Below are 23,141 nucleotides of genomic sequence, written 5' to 3' on the forward strand. Positions count from 1 at the left end.
TATAGAAGCTCTGCACACACATAAGTAGATCTATACTAAAGCAACCATTCCTGAAGGGATCTCAAGAGTATATTTTTGTCATTCACCCTTTTCACAATTCAAGGTTATTTTTGTATAATTAATTTATAAACATCCTGTGTGTGTGTGTGTGTGTGTGTGTGTGTGTGTGTGTGTGTGTGTGTGTGTGTGTGTGTGTATGGCTGGGTGGGTGTCAGAAATGTTGTGACAAACTTTGACGAGGAGTAGAAGGTGTCTTGAGGAAATCGATGATAGGAGCCTGTGTCCGCAAATGTCATCTGATGAGGCTACAGAGCATTGAAGTTATAGACACTGGTGCCTGCCACTAGGCCACATCTTTGGCAGCAAAAGTAGCTTTGTATACTGATGGCTTTAGGTGGAATGTCTCACAATGTCATTAGTTGTTCAGTGATTGTGACTGATTGCAATAATCAACAGTGGAGTAGGTGGAGCTAGCTGCTATGTAAAAAAGCGTTCTACTATGAATGTGCTGCTGTGTTGCCTTTGTGAATGATGGTTTAGGACACAGGTTTCCATCCCCAGTTTGTTTTTCTCCCATATACTGAAAAACAAGGTCCCAGGAGAAAAATATGCTGCAGATGGAGACCTGTGTTGAAACCCATGATCCAGTGTGGCAATAGAGCATCTCACTCATAGGAGACAAGGCCTTTCTATGCAGCAGAAATATGGGAAATAGACATGGAAAATGGACAAATGAAGGGATTAGATGGTTGTAAAGGGAACTATGGATATCAAGGTGTGGGTCTGGGGAACTAAAGTGCAGGAAGAAATTGTGCTGATGGCTATAGGATAGCTCTGCAATGCGAGAGTATTTGTTCGCACATTAGCTATCATTGCAAGGGGGGGGGGGAGGGGAGAAAGGACATCAGAATGTACAAGTAAGAGTAAAGGAGACAATTCTCTGGACAGTGGAAGAACTGATTCCTCAAAAGGCATGCAAAAAAAGAATGAACACTTTCCTAGCTCCCGGATGGATCATGTAATGGGAGTGGCAGCAGGTGTGTGGGACAGAAATGTTGGAGGGAGAAGCAGCAAGTGTATGGGATAGGGACATGATATGCAGGCACCAGAGATGATGAGTTCATGTAGTGCATGATGATGATGATGATGATGATGATGATGAAGATGATGTGGAGGAGTGGGTTGTGGGAGTTGCAGTGTGGAGGAAGGGGAGACTGTTGGGTAGAGGTTGTGGGTGTAGTAGCGTAGTAGAGACTGAATTTGGAATATGATGATGAGAGTGAATGGTAAGCTGCAGAAGGCTGCCACTTTCATGCTAACTTTCATTTCACCTATCTTTGAGAGCACTTCAAAGTTGGATTTATTCAACTGAAGATAATGCCTTATATACCAAGTCCAAAGTGGTGCTATAAAGATGAACAATATGATCAAACTGCATTAGAATATGCTGGCAAGGAAACATGTGACAAATGCAGAAAAGACACCCATGAAGTAGGGTCACTGTGCTCAATGCCAGAACTGCACTGAGTGAGGTGGTGCAGTGGTAAGGCACTGGACTCGCATTCGGGAGGACGACGGTTCAATCCCGCGTCCGGCCATCCTGATTTAGGTTCTCCGTGATTTCCCTAAATCACTGCAGGCAAATGCTGGGATGGTTCCTCTGAAAGGGCACGGCCGACTTCCTTCCCCATCCTGTCTGGTCTCCTTCCCCAAACAACCAACCAACCAACCAGAACTGCTTGGGTAATCACTTTGCTTGGAGCAGGTATTTCCCTGTGTTTTTAGAAGAAAAGGAAATTCTGGAAATTAAAGTGTATACCAACGCAAAAGGAGAATATAAGGCCGTGAACCCTCTTGCATTCTCAACTTCCTTTACTCCCACTCTCAGTGAAATGAAGCTCAGGTCAGCACAGTTTAAGAACGTAAGTGGAAGAGGTAAACTTTTTAGCCCTTGTGCCTATGAATAAAAAAGATACATTTCAAACCTCCAGACTATGATATAAATGGTAGGAGGGCCATGCATGAAGTGGCATTATTCACCAACAATATATGCTGTTCTGAACTTGTAACCCTCGCCATCCACCTTCAAGCAGTAACTGTTCATTTTTACATACTTTTAAGAATAACTGTGTGCACCCTGTATCCCATCTCATGAACTTGTGGATAATGAAGTCTATGAGAACCTCACCTACAAACTCCCCCATCTCTTCCTTCTCCGTAGAGATTTTAGTGTGCATCTCACATAGTGGGGCTCTATATACAGATGCTCTAGTGGTTTAATAGTGGAGAGGTTCCCCGTGTTAAGTGATGTCTGCCTCCTCAACACAGGGAAAGTGACACATTTCATTGCTAAAAACTGATTATTAGCTGCAGTTGACCTTCCACCCCATGTTAGCTGATACTGTCCTTTGGGAAGAAGTGGAGAACTTGCTCCCTAGTGACCATTTCCCCTCTTTCGATTCATGTGCAAGATACATCAGTACCTGCCACCAAACCACTTATATGGGTAATAAATAAAGCCAATTGGACTCTTAACAGAATCTGGCTGCATTCCAACATCCAGAACATGGTACAGTACACTCACAGGGCTGTATCTTGAAGTCATCCATTAACCCTGGTAAATGGCCAGTCCCCGTGTGGAGCAAAGAAAGCCATTCAGCCACCAGGGACAGGTGAGTGGAACTACATAAGTTCCAAATTAGCCCCTCTGTAGACAGCCTTGGCCAAGAAGGCCATTAAGATATCAGGGACAGGTGAATTGTACTACAAAAGTTCCAGTGTAGCCCATCTGCTGACAGCCTTGGTCAAGAATGTCATTTAGCCATCAGGGACAAATGAGTGAAACTTCAGAAGTTCAGAAAATTATAAAAAATGGATTTTTTAGAGAGTCTCAACAGGAAGTCAATGAAAAGGATTGATGGGAAAGGTAAGGTATGCACTGCAGTGGCCATACAGGGAAATTGTGCTCTAAGCATTACACCAGAAGCTGTGTCCCAGTGAATGGAGTTAGAGCAGTGAATGGAGTTAGAGCATGTGCTATCTGTGGCTCACAGTACAACATTAGCACCAGACAAAGTGCTCTATGACATGTTGCAAGATTTGAATATTGAGTCAGTGAACTACCTCCTCACACTTTTAAAGAGAATCTGGTCTGAGAGACAGTCACCTGATTCTTGGAGGTAAGCAACCAAAATCAACCTCCAGAAATTCTCCAAGGATCACACCAGCCTAAATAGTTTTTGCAGTTTTGCACTTAGCATTTATACTGGGAAGACACTGGAATGAATTATTAACTGCCACTTAATATGGACTGTAAAACCAGAAAATTTCTCAGTCAGCTTCATTATGGCTTCCGTAAGTACATATCTACACTTCACAAGCAAATGCTCCTGAAGGTGGTGATACAAAGGGCTTTTTTGTGTAGCCAGCACATGACAGGAATGTTTTTGGATATTGAAAAGGCCTATAACACTAAATGGAGATATAATATCATCTGACAAATGCGTGAATGGGGCTTTCTGAGGTGTTTTCTTATTAGATTCTGAGCCTTCCTTTCAGGACAGTACTTTAGGTTCAGAGTTGTTTGTATATTCTCAGACACACATAACAAGGACAACTGTGTCCCTCAGTGGAGCATGTTAACTGTTACTCTTTTTGTAGTAGTGATCAACACTGTAGTGTCAAAAGTGAGGAGCCCTGTCTAATGCTCTCTTTTTATGGATGTCCTTGCAACATTTTATTCATCTTCTAGTCTTGAGATGACTGCTTGACATCTGTGATTAACATTAAGAAGACTATAATAATGTGTTAAAAGCACAGACTTCTGGTTTTTCCCTAGATAAATGTGTGTGTGTGTGTGTGTGTGTGTGTGTGTGTGTGTGTGTGTGTGTGTGTGTGAATTTTAATGATGTACATCATGTTTTAAATCAACCTGAACAAGGGCTGAGGGCACTACTCTTAATTGTAAAGAATCAGTCCCTGTTCCTTGTCTTCAATGAGAAACTCACATGGTTGCCACACCTGAAGTATCTCAAAACAAGAAAAGCAAGAACTCTGTCAGCTCTAAACACCTTAAATGCCTTAGTGACTGATACTGAGGGGCAGACAAATACCCCCTTTAGTAATTTTATAGAGACTTCGTTTAGTCACAGCTAAACTATGATTGCACTGTATATTGTTCTGCGTGATCATCCTATTTAAAGACAGTGGAATTGGTTCACAATGAGTGCATTAGTTTGGTGGCAGGGGCCTTCACAACAATGCCTATACCCAACCATTGTGCTGAGGTTAGGGAACTGTCGATAACCATCCAATGAAAGTTCCTAATGTTGGAAAATGAATCTAACATGTGCCCACCCCCTCAGTTTGTGGCATTTAACTTTCTTGTCTGACCATCAGCAAAACAAATGTAAGTAAACTACATAAGAGCAACAAGACAGTTTGGGATCAGAACAAACGAGTAGCTTGCAGAGTTTGTTGGGGCAGAAATGAGTGTTCTAACACAGGGTTGGAACAAGTATCTTTCCTGGTTATCAGGGAAACCAAGGCTGATTTAAATGTGACAAAGTACAAGAAATCTTTTAAACTAAATTTTATTTTTCAATAAGCTTTTTATAAATTTTCGATGGACACTGAAATTTTGCAATTATTACATTGATGTAGCTAAGCAGAGCTGTACTGTCAACTGCTCAGTAGTTTCCTCTGATAGGGTCATTAGGAATAGACTTCCAGACAAATTTGATACAAAACTCTATGCCTATCCTAAAAAGACTGGAAAAGGTGAGGTGTAATCAGTGAAGTAATTGCACTGATCCTTAAGTGCCCTCCGGACCATTCAGAAAATCTACCCAGCAGATAAAGTGGTCCAGAACGCACAGCATAAACTAGGTACACTACAACATCAATGGAAGAAAGTATCATTTGGTGGGTGCCAAGTCATCTGGGAAATTTGGGAAATGAGCAAGCTGACAAGACAGGAAGGGTTGCACACAAGGAAAGTAATGTAGTACTCCATGTCCTGCACTTGGTCCTATCACCTTATTGTTGAGCAAGAAAATTGTTTGTCAGCTGGAGACCATGTGGCTGAAAGTACAAAATTAAAAAAAATTAAGGTGATAACCCTACAGTTTTGCATAGGTGAACATTGTTCCAATTTCAGACATGTAAATAAGTGGCTTTACTATGACTGAGAATATAGCACTGTCCTCTGACAACCGAGCGAGGTGGCACAGTGGTTAGCACACTGGACTCGCATTAGGGAGGACGACGGTTCAGTCCTGTCTCCAGCCATCCTGATTTAGGTTTTCCATTATTTCCCTAAATTGTTTCAGGCAAATGCCGGGATGGTTCCTTTGAAAGGGCACGGCCAATTTCCTTCCCAATCCTTCACCAACCCGAACTTGCGCTCCATCTCTTATGACCTCGTTGTTGACGGGACGTTAAACACTAACCACCACCACCACCACCACCATCCTCTGACACACAGGAAACTCCTCTGACTCTAAGAGGAGGACCCACCAGCAGAGTACAGTGTTTGTGGTGTAGCAATTTAAATGTGTCGCATCTTATTGCATTTTATATTCTAAGAAGAGGGCAGCAGTTGTTATTGATAACAATTTTTCCATCATTTTAAATACCGATGAGATGAGTGTGGGAAAGATTTCAAGGTTTTGTGTACTGTTGGACCTCCTGTTCAAACTATTAGGTAGGTTATTTTAATTATCTCAAAGTGGATGATTCATGATTATTTAGTCAATAATCAGACCAGCTTCTGTTATTCAAATCACAGTTTCACAATTTTTACTATGTGTCAGTTTCTTTTTTAATATACGTTTTAATACTGAGACTGAGGATTTTATTTAAGCACTTTAAACATCCATGATAGCAATGTTACACTCTTACTTGTTCCTACTGTGGCTGGCTGTATCCTTGTTTTTAGGAGTGGTCATCCAGCCCACTGCACTCTCATTTGGGAGGACGACACTTCAATCCCGTGTCCGACCATCCTGATTTAGGTTTTCTGTGATTTCCCTAAATCGATTCAGGAAAATGCTGGGATGGTTCTTTTGAAGGGGCACTTCCTTCCCCATCCTTCCCTAATCTGATGAGACTGATGACCTCACAGTATGGTCTCCTCCCCAAATTGACCCAACCAACCATATTCTGCCAAGGTGCTAATAACTCTGCCAATGAATACTCTTAACCTATATCATCATCTTCTTCTTTATCACAGCTTTCTAACATGGCTGGAAATGCAGAAGTATATTTATGTAATGATATTTTACTAATTTTACTCAATTTGTTTTATTATAAGTAAATAAGAATAACACACAGCAATTTAATGATAGTTGATACAACATATAGAATTGGTTTTCAATTAATGTGTATGAGTTATTAGTTGCATCAATAGCAATTCTACAACACCCATAATTTCCACGAAGAAAGTAATTCCATAACATAAATGGCTAATTTGTTTGCCAATAAGGACCAAAGCCACTGAAAAGATTTACACCACCACCTGACTACACGCGAGACTCTGAAACCTCACCAGAAGAGTCAGAGGATGAAGATGATGAAGAAGAGTCAGAGACTGATGAACAAGAAACAAACACAAATAAAACAGAAGATGAAATTTTAATCCAGGTAATAGATTTTGCACGTTTCTCTGTAATCAGTACTTCATAAAACCTACGTATAATAGGTCAGTGAAACAAAACTTCTGTAATAGAGAAATTTGCAGTATAATGACTAACAAATTAGGACATAGCTGGCTTTCCTTCTTTTGTAACAACTTTGGCATCTGGAGAAAAATCTTCTCTAATTTCAGCATAGGATTACACAGTCAACAAGTTATACATAACTGGTAGGTACATTGACCTAGTTTTTGACACGTACTAGGGGTGTCTTCATCAGAATGGAATTTTGATAAATCCTATAAAATAATACATAAAAAATTAGGTATGACAAAAACACATTAACCAAAATGACAATTTTTCATAATGTACAAAGGTTATTTATGTAAAATTACATTGCTAAAAAGCAGTGGTCAGAATTTAGAGCAGCTATGCTCAAGTCAATAGTGAAATAAAATGTTCTAGCCTTTGTCACATGTGCCCTGCTGGGAAAAACATCAGGCTGATCAGCCCAATAGATTTCATTGCTGACACAAAAACAATACAAGTTGCACAGCCTATCAGGTGTAGACTGTGAAATGTGCCCATACTGAAAAAAAATGACAGTTAATTTTAAAAACAAAATATAAAGAAAGAGAGCTTAATGTCTTTTTGAAAATACTCAGTACTGAAGCAGGTTAAGTATAACAGAGACATCTGCTAGGCTTTACAAAAATTACTATTACATAAAGGACAGAATGATACAGAAAAAATTTTACAGACAGCTTTGCAATCCAAAAAATATTTGCATGAAGGTAACTTTACAAGCACATATATATGAGATTCACAGAAAATGATGTTTTCTAACCAAAGGCAGGGAAAAATATAGTAAAAAATAGAGAAATAAAAATTCCACGAGCAGTGGATTGAAACCGTTGAAAAAAAAATTGTTTTGTGGTTGTAACTGTTTGTTGAAGATGAGACCATTGTTCTCAGAAATATGCTTGAAAATCTCCAGCCCTTTGAGTACATCAAGCCTATGACCTTTCTTTTCTCTATGTAAAATGGAAATTTCTTAAACACATTTCAGTTTGTGTCCAGAAATTAGTAGATGATCAGCAAAAGTGGAATTGTGTACATTAGTGCCTCTTTTTCCCAACAAATGTTCCTGGTACCTGACACAAAAGACCTTCCAGTTTGTCCTATATAATAAACAGAACAAATATCACAGGTGATTTTGTACACTCCTGAATTATGTATTGGAGCAACTGTGGTCTTGAGATTGTGAATGAGATTTTTTTTCAAGTTATTGTTCATGGAAAAGACAACTCTTAATCCATATTATGTTCATCTCTTCATTAAGCTTGTCAGGTGACAAAGGTACAGAGACTGCATGATGAATGGCTGAATGGACGAATACTCTCTTATGGGAATGAGGATGCACTGAACTAGCAGGCACAGTTTGATCTGTATTAGTGGTTTTTTGGAAAATACCGAAAGACAGTCTGTCATTGTCAACAGCAATACTGAGGTCCAAGTAATTAAGCCGACAGTCATTATTTTCTAATTCATAATTGAAACTGACTTTTTCATGAAGACTATTAAAAATTTCAAACAAATAACTGCAATGGGTAACCCACTGACAGGCATCTTGGCCAATATTTCCATTAACTTTTTGGAAAAGAAACTCTTCAGTGTTTTTTCAGTTGCTAGTGTTAGTGTTTTATCTTATGCTGAGTATGTAGATGGCATGTTGATCATAAACAATGGTTCCTGGGAAGGAATACAGCATTTATTTGAAATTTTTAATAGTTTTCATGAAAGAATCAGCTTCCCTTGTGAATTAGAATGCCCATCAGCTTCATTACTTGGACCTCATTATAGCTGTTGACAATGATAGATTTTCTTTTCGTATTTTTTCAAAAGCCACTAACACAGATCAAACAGTGCGCGCTAGTTCAGCGTATCCTCATTCCCATAAGAAAGCATTCTTCCATTCATCGTGCAGTCTCTGTACCTTTGTCACCTGACAAGCTTAATGAAGAGATGAACATAATAAAAGCTATTGCAGTTAATAATGGCTGTGATCCCACATTGCTTGAAAAGATCTTCAAAGTTAAAACTGTTGCTAAAGTGACCACTGTAGGCAGCATTGTGGCTGCTGACAGTAACAAGTATAAAAATGTTTTTGTGGATTTGATTTTTAGGCCATATTTCATATAAAATTGACATCTTCTGATTAAAATATATGGATTTAGAGTTGTCTTTTCCACAAACAAGAACTTGCAAAAAATATCATTCACAGTCTCAAGGCCACAATTGCTCTGACACACAGTTCATGAGTGTATAATATCACTGTTTATTATATACTACCAACTGAAAGGTCTTTTAGTGTCAGGTACAAGGAACATGTGTTGGGAAAAAGAGGCACTAATGTACACAATTCCACTTTTGCTGACCATCTGCTAATTTCTGGACACAAACTGAAATGATTTTAAGAAATTTCCATTTTACATTGAGAAGAAAGAAAGGTCATAGGCTTGATGTACTCAAAGAGCTGGAGATCTTCCAGCATATTTTTGAGAATGATGGTCTCATCCTCAAGAAACAGTTACAACTACAAAACAAAATTTTTTCCAGGATTTCAATCCACTGCTCGTGGAATTTTTATTTCTCTATTTTTTGCTATATTTTTCCCTGATTCTGGTTCCAAAACATTGTTTCCTTTGAATCTCATAGATACATGCTGCAAAAGTAACCTTCTTCTTCTTCTTCTTCTTCTTCTTCTTCTTCTTCTTCTTCTTTTATTCTTCCATCTGTATTTAAATTTTTTTCTGTAGCATTCTGTCCTTTATGTAATAGTAATTTGTGCGAAGCCTAAGAGATGTCTCTGTTGTACTTAACCTGCTTCACTACTGTGTATTTTCAAAAAGACATTAAGCTCTCTTTCTTTATATTTTGTTTTTAAAATTAACTGTCATTTTTTTCAGTATGGGCACATTTCACTGTCTGCTCCTGATAGGCTGTGCAACTTGTATTGTTTTTGTGGCAGCAATGTAATCCACTGGGCAGATCAGCCTGATGTTTTTCCCAGCAGGGCACATGTGACAAAGACTATAACATTTTATTTTGCTATTGACTTGAGCATAGCTGTTCTAAATTCTGACCACTGCTTTTTAGCAATGTAATTTTACGTAAGTACCTTTCATACATCATGAAATTGTCATTTTGGTTAATGTCATACCTATTTTTTATGTAATATTTTATAGGATTTATCAAAATTTCATTCTGACAAAGACACCCCTAGTAAGTGTAAAAACCGACCTAATGTGTGCACCAGTTATGCACAACTGGTTGGCTGTATAATTCATGGTTGCTGAGTAGCAGCCATATTTAAAAATGTAATCTTTTGTAAACAAATTTTGTGAGCAGATTTTTGGTGAACGTAAAAATATAGTGTGTATTAATAAAATATAGCATTTTATTTCTTTTATGTTTTGTATCTACATAATTAATCCAATTTTCAGTAGTTCATTGGCCAGGTTTCAGTGTAAAGCACTTATTCGTAGTAATCAAACATTTATCTGAGGAAAGTTGCAGATACTTATGCTCAGTATATCTTTTATATTTTGTCCTCTAAACTTCTGTTTCTGTTTTACAATCCTCTTGCAGTTCTTCTTCTTCTTCTTACAGACAACTATTAAAAAAAGTTAATGTTAAGTTACACCTTTCATCATCCACAAATTTTTCCATTCAGTACTAATACATCTCCTGTGGCATGCCCTTAGTGGACGTAACTAAATTTTGAGTGTGTTATGCCATTGTGCTTAATTTTTGTAGATCTTCATTCCCATACAACTCCAGCTGGCAGGAGAGAAGCATTTTCTTCGTTTCTCATGGTGTATTTCTACTACTCTTAATCTTCAGTTAGATGGTGTGCTGTCCTTTTTGACAAATCTGTTTCTTGCTTTCCCCAGTTTGAATCCAAAATGTATATTTAGAACAACATATTTTCCAATCAAATTTTTCTCCTGGCTTACAGTTACTTGGACAAATTTTTCACTTCTACAATCTTTCAGTGTGGATGATTACTTGAGTTAGTTTACTACTTAGTTTTAAAGTGCTTTAAGTATATTGGTGGGCATGCCAACCTACCCTAAGATTTGTTGTATATAACATAGCTTATTTAATATCTTTTGTTAAAATTTTCGTTTTAATTCTGTGAGACTGCTAAGTCATTGATCAAGTTAAACATCATAATTTTCTTTGCTCTGTTAACTTGCTGCATCAACATTTTCTATGATTATATCTGTGGACAATTTATTGATGCATTGTGATATTTTTGGATTTACAATAGTTTTTTAGCATCAAAGTTTCATGAATGGAAACTGTGTAGCAAATTTTAATTTGATGTCAAACAACACTGCCATTGCCATATTTTATACCCTAAAATTAACTTTTTGTTTGTTAATTTGCCCCCCCCCCCTCCATATTTGCTAAATAAAAAAAGAGCGTACTTAATGAAATCCTTATTTTTGTTGTATTTTAATTTCCTGTGTAGTTTCAGCTATACAAAATACAGCATTCAAAAAGCCATCCGCTGTCATTCAACTGATTACTAAGTATGATCACACTTTTATTGAATAAAAACTGATTTCCCTGTGGCTTTTCTGACTTGAACTTCCTTGCCTGTTTTGGCAGTTCATTGGATAATGCTGTGTTGTCTTTGATTCCTTAACTTCAGCATAGCTTGTGATGATCATCAGTCATGTGATTTCTTAAAGTATTTGCCATATTGTTTGCTGAAATGGGTATTTACTCTAATTGCTCAGGAGATATTTAATTTGAAGTAATGTTTATTTTTGATAAATCAATGATTTTTTATTGTATCATAGCTTGACATTGAAGTTAGCTTCTGTTACAATCTTTTATCCTTTCTCTGTGTAGATGTTTTTAAGCTGGCACTGGAATTTAGCTAAGAAAAATTCAGTTGTTACCTTCTTTATGCTCCTGTAGATTCAAACTATTAAAACATTTAAGTGTCCTAATTCTGTATAGAAGTTAAAATATGACTATTTATTAAAATAATTAAAAATGATTTATCATTGTATAATTTATAGTAGAAACAAGAAATTGCATGTCATCATGTTACAGTACTTATTTCTTGTACAATTTCTAACTATAACAGTTAATATAATACAGTATTCTGTTTAATATGGGGAAAGAACATATGTTTGTTTGTGAGGAATTGAGGACAATATATCCCTATTTTTTAGTCATTCAAAGCAATATACCTCTTTTTTCAGGCAAGAAATGCTGCAAGGGCCAAGACATTACGTGCAAAGTTTGAGCGCTGGGAGGAAAAAGAGAACAAACTGAACAGTTCCAACAGCAACTCGTATTTGGCTGATCTAAAAAATGAAGACACAGACCAACCAAGTATTGAATCAGCTAAAGTATTGAGAGCAAAATTTGAATCCCTGAAACATGAGACTGAACAACCTAGGGAACGAAGCAGGCCAAAAGTTAATAGATTTGTGGTAAGTTTCAGTTACTTCTGATGTTACTGCCTGTAGCTATTCATTGGTTGAATTCACTGCTGAATTGTGATAGTATATACCTGTTGTTGGAAAACTTCTGTTTTGCCCTCTCAACATGTAATGCCTGGAACTCTATGCAAATATATCTGTTTGTACACAAAGTATGAAAATAAATTTGTGTGTTTTATATGCCAGCTGTTAATGGTAACAGTAAGTGTTCTCCTCCTGCCTTAATGGTAAATTAGTCTAACACATTCTGTTACTGCATTATATAGGAAAAATCCACAAGACAGAAAAAACTGCTGTGCACCATGCGATGAGAACACAATAAACTTGAACTTTGAAGAGATCAGTTGTGCACTAGTCTTCTTATCTCACACACACACACACACACACACACACAAACTTAGAGGTATCACGGAATGTGTGGAATGTTTATGCATTGCTTTTCAAATTAATTTCTTAATAAATTCATATTTGTAACAGCAATCTGTATCCAACTGTTGCACAGCTGATCAGAATCAGACTCAGCTAAGTAATCTTCTTCATCTGTTCTCATTCCTTTGTAACAAGTTATACCCAATACACAACTTAAATTTTCTTGTAGCATACATTCATTATTGATCTAATCTATAAAAGTCTGCTAAACAAATGTCCCAAAATGAGATATGGGCAATTCAGTCCTATAATAAGCATTTGTCAGTTGAAATTACAGGAGGTGCTCAATGTGTTTACCATTCATTCTTACACTTTGGTCAGCCCTTCTCCTCAGGGAATCAGTATTTCGTGTGAACACATCTGGCTGCCATCAGATATGTTCGCATGGACGGTTTACGTGCTGCTACAATGTGTACAACTTCTCAATGAGTGTGAAATACATCAAAGACATCAAATATTCCTGTAGTCAGAAATATAACAGATTTAGGTCAGCTGAATGGGGAGGCCATGCTACTATATCTCCAATCCATCCACTGGTCAGTAAATTTTTATGTTAGGTGCTTCAGTATCTGACATAGAAAATGGGATGGTGTTCCTTTAAGCATAAACTGTACCTATTGCCATTTTTCAAGGGCAACATTCTCCAACAGAACATGTAATTTGTTGTGCAGAAATCGGTGATAAACAGCATTTGTTAATGTGTTCATAAACTACATGATGCTATGAGCAGTAAAGTAAAAGGACACATATCTCAACATGAATTTATTTCAGAACATGTGTTTACAGGACTTTTTTCTAGTTTTGTCCATTATTATCTTCAGTAAGAATATGGGACATTTTTCTGTAAACATCCTGAATATGCTTTCACTATCTGCTGCTCGTATAAATCCATCTGAGTTTGGTTCTGTTTAGTCATTTGCATGTTCCTTGGATCATAACTACATCATCTCACTGTGATGTGGAATGAGTCAGTTTTATAATATACTTTCTCGGTGAAAAATAGGGCAACTTGCTCACCTTTTACCCAATTATCTTCAGGAAGTTATTGGTATGCCAAACTGTATAAAGAGTTGTCTACAAGATACTCTAGAATGGACACCTCATATGAATATGACCCTTATTACTTTGGAATTAAATGGAATGTTTCTTCACTGTAACTTCTATGACATGCCTGAGGAGGATATTAGCATTCAAACGTTTTCTGTAGTTAAACATATTATTGTGTGTTGTGGTTAAGTCATGTGTAATTACATAGTGTATAGAGCACACAATACACTATGTACAAGGTATACTATACTATACTATATTGTATTAATGCTTATTGCATTAACTTTTGGAAACTCTCCCAGCGTAATTTGATACACTGCCACGCTTAAAATGTATACTATAATGTACTGATATTAGTTTCTTTTATTATTATGTATGTACCACTATATCTTGTATGATGGAGCCAATACCATTGCAAAATAATCTATGGTGAATAAAATTCTTGATTCTTGATAAAATAGGAAACCGTGTTAACAAATGTCCCACTGCAGTTTCATGGCTATGTCATCATACACAACACACACTAAATGCAGTATTCCATGATGGTGCAACTCCTAACAAAATTAGATGTTTTCAGATCAGATGTTACACAGTCAGTCAAAAGTTCTGCTGTCTGTGTCAGTACTCAATAAGGCATGGGGGGAGGGGGGGGGGGGGTGCATCTCAGGTTAATTTTCACACTGAATGTGAAAATAGTTTTGAGATTTTATGATAACTCTGAGTACATTTAATAATAATGACACTGTCTGTCTTGAAGATTTTTTTCCCCCTAGAGGAGGAGGAGGGGGTGCCAAATTCCCTCCATTCCCTTTCACTTTGTATGACCTTGAGTCAATAGAAACTAGTTATTTACTGACAGAGTGAAACATGCTTAAGCAAGTTTAACAACAAAAGTAGAGAGGTATGTGACATATTATTGTATATATTTCTGCTGCTCGTTGTTTCTAAGGTATATGGGAGATAACTGTATGACAAAATGTGTGACTACATTAAACAAAAATATTACTAACCCCTTTGTAGCATGAACATGATAAATAGTCGTCCTCAGAGAGGGAGAGCTATATTCAACCTCACTAATGAAATGTTACATGAACTAAACTGCAGAAGATATTCATGTGGATATTTGTAACTTTGCAAAGACTTTTGCCTGTAAGGATCATAACACATGGTTTTATAACTTTCCACACTAAGGCATCAAATACATTCCAGTTGCTTGATTAGAACCTTCCTAATAAAACATGAAACAATCTTAACAGATATACTTTTAAAATACGTGCTATATTGGAAACTGTTAAGTACAGTGTCTGTCAGGTACTTTCACTAGTGATTTTTCTTGGTTGACACTAATGAAATGTCATTGCCAATAAATAAAAGGTACTGTTTGCTGAAGAAAGAACTGAGTTGATCAAGGGGCCAACTACAGAATGTTTCATTTATTATTGTTCCAATTGTAAGGTGCAAGAGTGAAATTGTCATGCTGTGTGACAGGAATGAAACTGTGAGAAATTACTTTCTCCCTAACCTTGCACACATGGTCCTATGGTACACTAGTACATAGGGGCATTAGTGAAAAAGTAAAGCAAACAGGACATGGAAAGTACCCTTGATATTCAGTTCCTGTCTTGGAACAGGACACAATTACATAAAAATTAACATGGGACATTAACACAGTAAAATTACATAGTGATAAAAATGGACACAATGGAAATAGTTCCCGTAGCACACGGTAGCCTCACAGGAATGAAGATTTTAGCAAATGGCAATAATGAATGATAAACATTTAAAAGTGTACACAGCTGTTCCATACCTAGCAAATACAAGAAAAGAAAAGTTGTGGGTATGCACGTGCTAGGCTACAGCAACCATTCAACATGCGGTACGCTATCCACTGTGATACAATTATTACTGAAAATCCTGTGATGCAGAAGTAGCCTACTGATCTTGTGAGGGCCAGGGAAGGTGTGACAAATGTCAATCTAAAATTGGTCTGTGTGAACAAAATTCTTACGCTCTGCCACTAGCACTCAGGATTTCTGCAAAAATTGTTTAGCCAAAGCATGCAATGCAGACTCGCCAACATCACCTTCTCTGCAACTGTACATGTCCAGGATACCATCACTGCACCTCATGGCAAGTCCTGTCTTTATATCCACACATCACAAAAGACACTCACTACATCACCAACTTGCTCGGGCAGACATGTCAATTCTTCGACATTGATGTGGAAGTGGTGGTCATGAACTCTTTCCATTGCATGCTTCTCTCTGGAAAAACCCCAGAGCTACCTCAAGGCAGTGCATGGTGGAGAGAGATACCACTGCTTTGGTTCACTTTGCTCACAGCCGATCCATGTCATCTAATGAAGCAGATGGGCAGTGAGCATGCGTGCACTGCAGCATGTTACCTCAAAACTAACCTCAAAATAAGGGAATATAACATGTAGGATCTCACAGGGTTTGGTACTGTGACTGCTGTTGTTATTATCTTGAAAATATGTTCTTCCAGTGATTTAAGGTAGTCAACTAATCAAGAAACTCACTTCAGCAAGTTATACTTCTGGAAATACCTCTCATTGTGTTACTCGAAAGACAAGGGTGTTGCACTCTTTACACATATTCACCCCATTGCCTTATGTAATTATCATCTGGGGTTATGCACTACAGTAAATAAAGTATTTATTCTGTAGAAGTGACCAGTAAGAATATTGTGTAAAGTAGATAACCATACATCTTGCAGATTCGCTGATAATAATGGAAGTCAATTTTAAGTGACCTTCAGTTTTTACACTCACAGTACAAGCAACAAAGACAATTTTCAGGTAGACTGTTTCCTTGGCTAATGTTCATAGGAGAGTTATGTACTTTAGTTGAAAGGTGTTCAGCAAGACTCCATTTATCTTAACACAAAAAGCTAGAAACCGTTATCAATTCTAAACAGAATTAAAAATGTAGCCGCTCCTAAAAATTATCTGATTACCCACTTCACATATTGAAAATTCTTGTTAGCTAAAAGGCAAGTAGCAGCGTTCATTATAACAATGTGTGGTAAATTGTTGTGTATTGTAAACCTGTCTCTGTTTTTACAGTTGTAAGTTAACTACTGCCTTTGAAAAATACCAATGCACTCATATAAATATTATGCTACCAGCAGAAGTTATATTTAATAACTGAGAAAGCAGTAGCTTTCTTCAAAGCAGTAGCTTTCTTCAAAGCAGTAGTGTTCCTTCATACTTACTAGGTTACTTTTATCTGACCTAAGCACAAGTAGTGTTAAATAATATAGTGATAGTTTATTGTTAACACAGTGTGAAGCTTTTTTTGACTGTCTTTTGTTAATGCATGCCTCAAACCACCCCACATCTCAGAAGCTGTTTTGATGAGATCTACAAAACAGAATTAATTAATGAAAATGAATGAATAAACAATCATACAAATAATCCATATAATTAGTTTAACTTTTAGTCTAACAAAAAGAAATCTGAAGGTAGTTTCAGACAGTAAATAATAATCTGAAATCTCTTGATATGGCTATTAATGGTCAACTGCTCAAAAACTAACAGTCAGCCCATTTTCAATACTGGTATACTGTTAGGGAACTAATATTGTTCTCATGCTATATCCATCAGTGGTATGATATTCAGGGCAATTGCTACAGGAACTGAAAAAAATTTGTAAACTATACAATGAGCAGTGAAATTGTACCACATAATTAATAATAATAATAATAATAAATGTTTTTTCAAGACTTTTGGTATATGTTTAGACTTAAAGATCAATATACTGATTGTTAGGCAATAAAGGAAACTTTTCACAAGAACACTGTGTCCTTCACAACTATGATACAAGAGAGTATCCAAATTTACACAAAAGCACTGCACTTTCAGACAAGTACAGTAGATGGTTATAATTTTTGGATAAACACTTATAACAAGTACAGTAGATGGTTATACTTTTTGGATAAAAGTTTATAACAAGCTTCCTGTTAACATGATACAGGGGTTTAAAATCCTTCTTGTGTTCCAACAAGAACCTATAACATTCATCTTGCACCATACACCGCAGTTATTGTTAGAAAGTCCATTTAACTTTATGTAACGTTTATTTGTAAAAAATGTCATGTAAATGAAGATATTTTATAAGATTGTATTCTCTGTATCAATAAGTATGTTGATACTTAACGTTCACCCAAATGCACATGGAATGTGACTAAAGAAATACCAAATTGTAAAAGCTCTTATTTAGAAAATATAGTCATCATGTTTTTATTGTTTGATCTGTCCTTTATTACATCAGCATTCTTTGTGCAGAATGTAATCTTCTGGATGAAGTAAAGATCAAATCAAATGAAATTAAAGCAAATGGTTTAATTGGAATTTGAAATAAGAAAAATCATTATCTACTGCCCTTAATGCAGTTCCTGTTTTTACCTGTCCTGTTTCCCTTCATTTGTTTCTCACAGCAAGTTTCTTCTGTCTCATTCTCAACTCTGTTTCCATCACTTTATATAACATAAAATGCTTTTGTGTGTTTACTAGCCAATGTTGCTAATGTTAATTTGTCTATGAAATATTAATCAAAGATGTTTGCTGTTGCTTTTTTATATTTAAAAAATACTGCATTCTTACTCTCACTATGCACTCAGAAAAGCGACTGCCTCAGAGAAAGCCACTGCATTTTCAGTGATACTATTCAGTTCCTCACAATTTATTTTGCACAACATACTTTTTTATGCATACGTATGAATACTTGTCAGTGTGGTGTAAAAATGAAAGCTTATTTTACCAGGAACATTGTTTACTGCAGCACTAATAGAAATTTACAAACAAAGGCCTAATGTAAAAGGAATAGCTACTGAGCTCTGCTTTTTTTCATATCAGTGCACATCTTTCTTGCTTAATTAATATTAAAGTTTTGTATGCACTTTGTCTTTTTTTATCCTGTATGTACTTGCACAAATTTTTATTAAGTTGCTCTGATTCTGCATTCTGTGTGATTAATTTTGGTCCTTTATATTTACTAGAAGTAATTATAAGCTGAATACACTACACATGTTTGCTGACATTTGCTTTTTCTTTTACAGTGAAAATGTGACTGATGAAATAGAAGGTGCAAATTCTCTCATTGAAGCTCTCTGCACAGACTGCAAATATTGTATAAGGAATAAATTTTCATACAACTTGATGTAATTGCCCAAAAGATGTTAAATTAATATTAAGTGTCATTAATAAATTGAAACCTTTGTAAGGTATTTAATTTCTATGTTTATAACTTCTCAGTGGCTTTTGTTGAAAACATATTTGTGTAGCCATGTAATGTTTCTCTTACTTTCAATTTAATATGTTAACTAATGGAATTACTTAACTAAATAGCATTGTCTCTCCTGTCTCACTGTAGTTAAATGTAGCTGTTACTAATATTGGTGCTGCTACTGTATTATTACAGCTGTTAATAATTTTTTCTACTTTCAGAAATATTATGTACCAAACTACCAAACTTTCTAAAAAGCATTTAATGGTAATATACAGAAGCAAAATTGTGCCATGTCATGAAATGAAACTGCTGTGCTATTCAAACTGACTTGTGTACAGTAATTATTCCTTTTTAATTCTCTAACATAGCTAAATTTTTGACAGCTATAAATTTTCTTCATATATTGCATACTGATATACAAATTTTAATTGCAAGGAAACTGGTAATAATGTATACATATGGATTAATTATTACAAATATATTTCTTGGCGTTTTGTTTAATTAGCATAAATTTTTTGTTACTCCAATATTTTCATAGTATTTTTGAGGTGATTGTGTATAAAGTCACAAGATCTCTCACGTATGTATATCATAGACTTTATTGCTTTGTTGGATATAATTTGTTAACTAGTTTTGAGATGTACATTTAAAAAAAGTGTTGTCATTTGCAACAATGGATTTGAATATTTGATAATATCAGGTGTAGCTGATACCTGCAATTTTTAAACTGTGTTGTCTCATTGAGAAATTATTATTCCTTCCAATACTGCTGTAGTTATTAGTACTGTCTTATGAACCTAAGGTTCCATGAAGTTTTGTTTTATAAATGTTTAAATATGTTTGAATACAAAAAATTTGGCGTAGTTTTATACACTGTCATTATATCACATTTTCATGATTTTAGAAATTATTGTGCATCAACATCATTTGGTGCTAGTGGGTAGCTTGAACACACTGCATTGTGCAGCAATTCATTGAAATAACACAAACACACAGTGTGTTCCTAAATCCCACATTTTGCTATTTATTGCTCCTTCAATCAAGAGCTGTAGAAACTAATATTCTGTCTCTGAAATGGAAGGATGGAGGAAAGATTATGAGGAATGGAGGTGGCAGATGTATGGTCAGGAGAGAAGACGATGGGGGACAAAGGCATCCAGACAAATTGTGTACTATATGTCAATATATCTAGATTTTTCCTTCTAATTTCAGTGAATTGTTTATGTAATTCACTTAACTAAACCAAGTGAATATTCATGATCTTATTTTCTTGTAGTTCCTCACATCAGTTACAGGAATAGCACTTCCTGTTCTGAATTCACTCGTATGTATGGTGCTGATATTGAAATGCCAAAAGTTGTGCAAAGTGTCAACATATTATTTTCCGTCTCTTTTTGCCAGTTTTTAAAGGCATGCATAAGATAGGTAACTATAGTATCTTCAATTTTAGAAGACAGAGATTCTGTGAATTTCAATGATTTTTCATTTCATAAAAGAATGTTTCCAAGACCTCTAAACAAATTTGGTGCTGTATGCTTTATGAATAGCTTTAGAATTTCATTGGAACATTCACGATACCATCACAATTAAAAGTGATTTGTACTGATGTACAGAGCTCATGTTCTTTGAAACATAATTAGTATCATTGTGAGTATCAGTTGTGGAAGTGACTATGTGCATTTTCTACGAGCACATATTCTGAGCATATGAACAGTCTTCCCATCTGTTTATATTTTTTTGATCTTAAAGTTTAATGTGCATAAATACTAAAATCTGTTATACTGATTTTCATTTATGTAATTGTGTAGTTTTCAGATGTTTTTCATTTTGTTATACTGATGTCAATATTGATATGTTTGTATTATTAATTATTAATTAAACAAATGTTGAAGCATATTACTGTGTAGCCTATTAGCCCTCTGTACTGTGAATCAGTCCTCTTTATACGTTTATGCACATTAGTCTGTTTATTAATGACAGTACAGAACTGTCAGTATTCAGTTTTAAGTTCTCCGTTTACTGACTAGACCATTTATAGTAAAATGTCATTTTTAACTGTCTGCTGAATTTATTTTGCATACTGTATAGAGAGTATCAATTAAATAATGGTACAAACACCACGAGAGTGTCCTGGGACTGAGATGAGAAGTAAGGTCCATGGAAGGACATGGTGTAAAACCTATCTATGTTGAGATAACAGTCTTGACATGTTTCAAACATGCTATTTCCATAGATTTTTTTCGTGCATACCGTTTTAAGTGTCTGTATGACATGTGTTCCAACCCTTTCAGAGCAACAAAATGGGTGACAAAGATATTAGACAGTAGTTTTGTGGGTGACTTCTGCTACCTTTCTTGCAGAAAAAATTGGCCTGGGCTTCCTTGCATCTATTGGGCATAGTTTGTTAGAGGACCCTACATCATGATGTGGTGAAAAAAGGGGCTAACTGAGCAGCAAATTCTGTATAAAATGAGATAGGGATTCCATTGTACCCTGGAGCTCTGTTCAGTTATAGCACCTCGTGCTGTTTCTAAATGCCACTGATCGTAATATCACTTGTCTTTTCAATGGTGTGAGAATTAAAATGGGGCTGTACTCTAATATTTTCCATTGGAAATGAACATTTGAAAATGAAGTTCAGCATTTCTGCACTTTTTTTTTTTTTATATACCCTCAGTTTCAGCTCCTTTGTCATCCATGGGTGTCTGGACATGAACCTTAGAGCCATTAACAGCTGGGTCTGTGAATTATGTAAACATTGCTTCATGTGTAAAAATAGTTCAGCTAGGCATTTGTGTAGACAAGTATTTAAAACTGCCAAACTGAGCATTGTTCTTAAATTGTGCTTAGGTTGGTAGCAGATCAGTTGTGATTAATCTCACACAGATTCAATCTAGAAGTAGCTCACAGCCTTGATTCACAATCAAGCAAGCTGTGCATTAACTTATATGAACAGTTGTCCAGTGAGAATCTTTTGCAACTCCAATTTTAATTTTAAATTACTTTTTCATTAATCATTGGAGATGGAGCAGATATGTGGATAAGGCTTATTCAGTTTTTTAATTTTTTTGTTGTGGGTACTGCATTGTATAGTGTAATAAAGTGTATAAAAACTCTAAATTTAGAAAGTGGCTAAAGATAATGAAACAGAGAAAATATACAGTAAAACTGATTCTCCAACTGTAAATTGTTTGGTCTAGCTTAAACTAAATTTCAGTTGAAGAGTTCAGATATCTTCTCAGATAAAATCATAGTCAACAACAATACATATCAAAATAGGAATATTTTACTAAGAGCTCTATAACCTTGTTAGGGGAAATACCTTTATGGAGGCTAATGGTTACAGCCTTTTTTATCAGTCAAGCTATTTTGTGACTGAGATGTATATTACACATTGTCCTTACGTCCTGTAAAAGCCTCATGAGAATTGCTGATAGGGAAATTCCTCAAACTTGTCCGCAGCTCGTGGTCTTGCGGTAGCATTCTCGCAAGTTGCCGAAGTGACGTCAACTAAAAAAGCCCTTTCAATATGGCAGGCAAACTTCCCCGCATGGGGCCTCCTGGCCAATAATGCCATACGATCATTTCATTTTTCCTCAAACTTTATTGAAAAGGAGATGACATAGCATCCTGGTGTATGTAAATCGAGTCACACTGCTAAGAATTTGTTTTCCAACTGAATTTAACAACATTGTGCACAAACTAAGACAAGTGACTATTTTTCAGAAGCAGCTTTTAATATAGTGGGAGAGGAAAATGATGTAATATCCCCTTTTTCATTGTATTGTTGCGTCATTGACAAAACAGAATATGACAAAGTCATGTCAGAATGTGCTATGTAACAGTTATAGCAGCAAGTTACCCATTGTAAATATACTTTAAAATTTCACAGACAGAAGGGTACTTGGGTTCCTACCCCCCACCCCACCCCACCCAACCCCACCCCACCCCACCCCACCCCCCACACCTCCCCACCCTCAGGGGGGAGCTGGCTGAAGCTTTAAAATGCCTTTGGGAGTGGTAACCGCATTGTAATGATAGTATATATACAAGTTTTGTTGGTTCTCCAGTTTCTGGAGTCACACCATACAAGTTCTGACCTGGCAATGACTGTATAAAAGGCATTGGAATGGATGGATGGACTTCTTGACCTTTCTAGTTATGCCTAGACTTGATTCTACATGTCAAATGACAGTGGATGTACTCTGTAAAACTTGGGTATTGCTGATTGTTTCAATGATATGTATGTTTCAAAA

The 23,141-nt window shown here is 36.1% G+C and overlaps 1 protein-coding gene across 10 annotated transcripts in view; it reads left to right on the plus strand.

Annotated features, from left to right (window-relative positions):
* Positions 1–20,781, plus strand: part of LOC126297573 (LIM domain and actin-binding protein 1) — a 194,643-nt gene extending 173,862 nt beyond the window's left edge. For all 10 annotated transcript variants that reach the window (XM_049988534.1, XM_049988528.1, XM_049988531.1 and 7 more), the window contains 3 exons: positions 6,485–6,642; positions 11,918–12,151; positions 18,716–20,781. In XM_049988534.1, coding sequence (XP_049844491.1) covers positions 6,485–6,642; positions 11,918–12,151; positions 18,716–18,718 — 395 coding nt within the window. In that variant the 3' untranslated portion in view covers positions 18,719–20,781. The remainder of the gene's footprint in view (positions 1–6,484; positions 6,643–11,917; positions 12,152–18,715) is intronic.
* Positions 20,782–23,141: the final 2,360 nt, after the last annotated feature.

The sequence above is a fragment of the Schistocerca gregaria genome, chromosome X, assembly GCF_023897955.1.
Source record: "Schistocerca gregaria isolate iqSchGreg1 chromosome X, iqSchGreg1.2, whole genome shotgun sequence".
Lineage (NCBI taxonomy): Eukaryota > Metazoa > Arthropoda > Insecta > Orthoptera > Acrididae > Schistocerca > Schistocerca gregaria.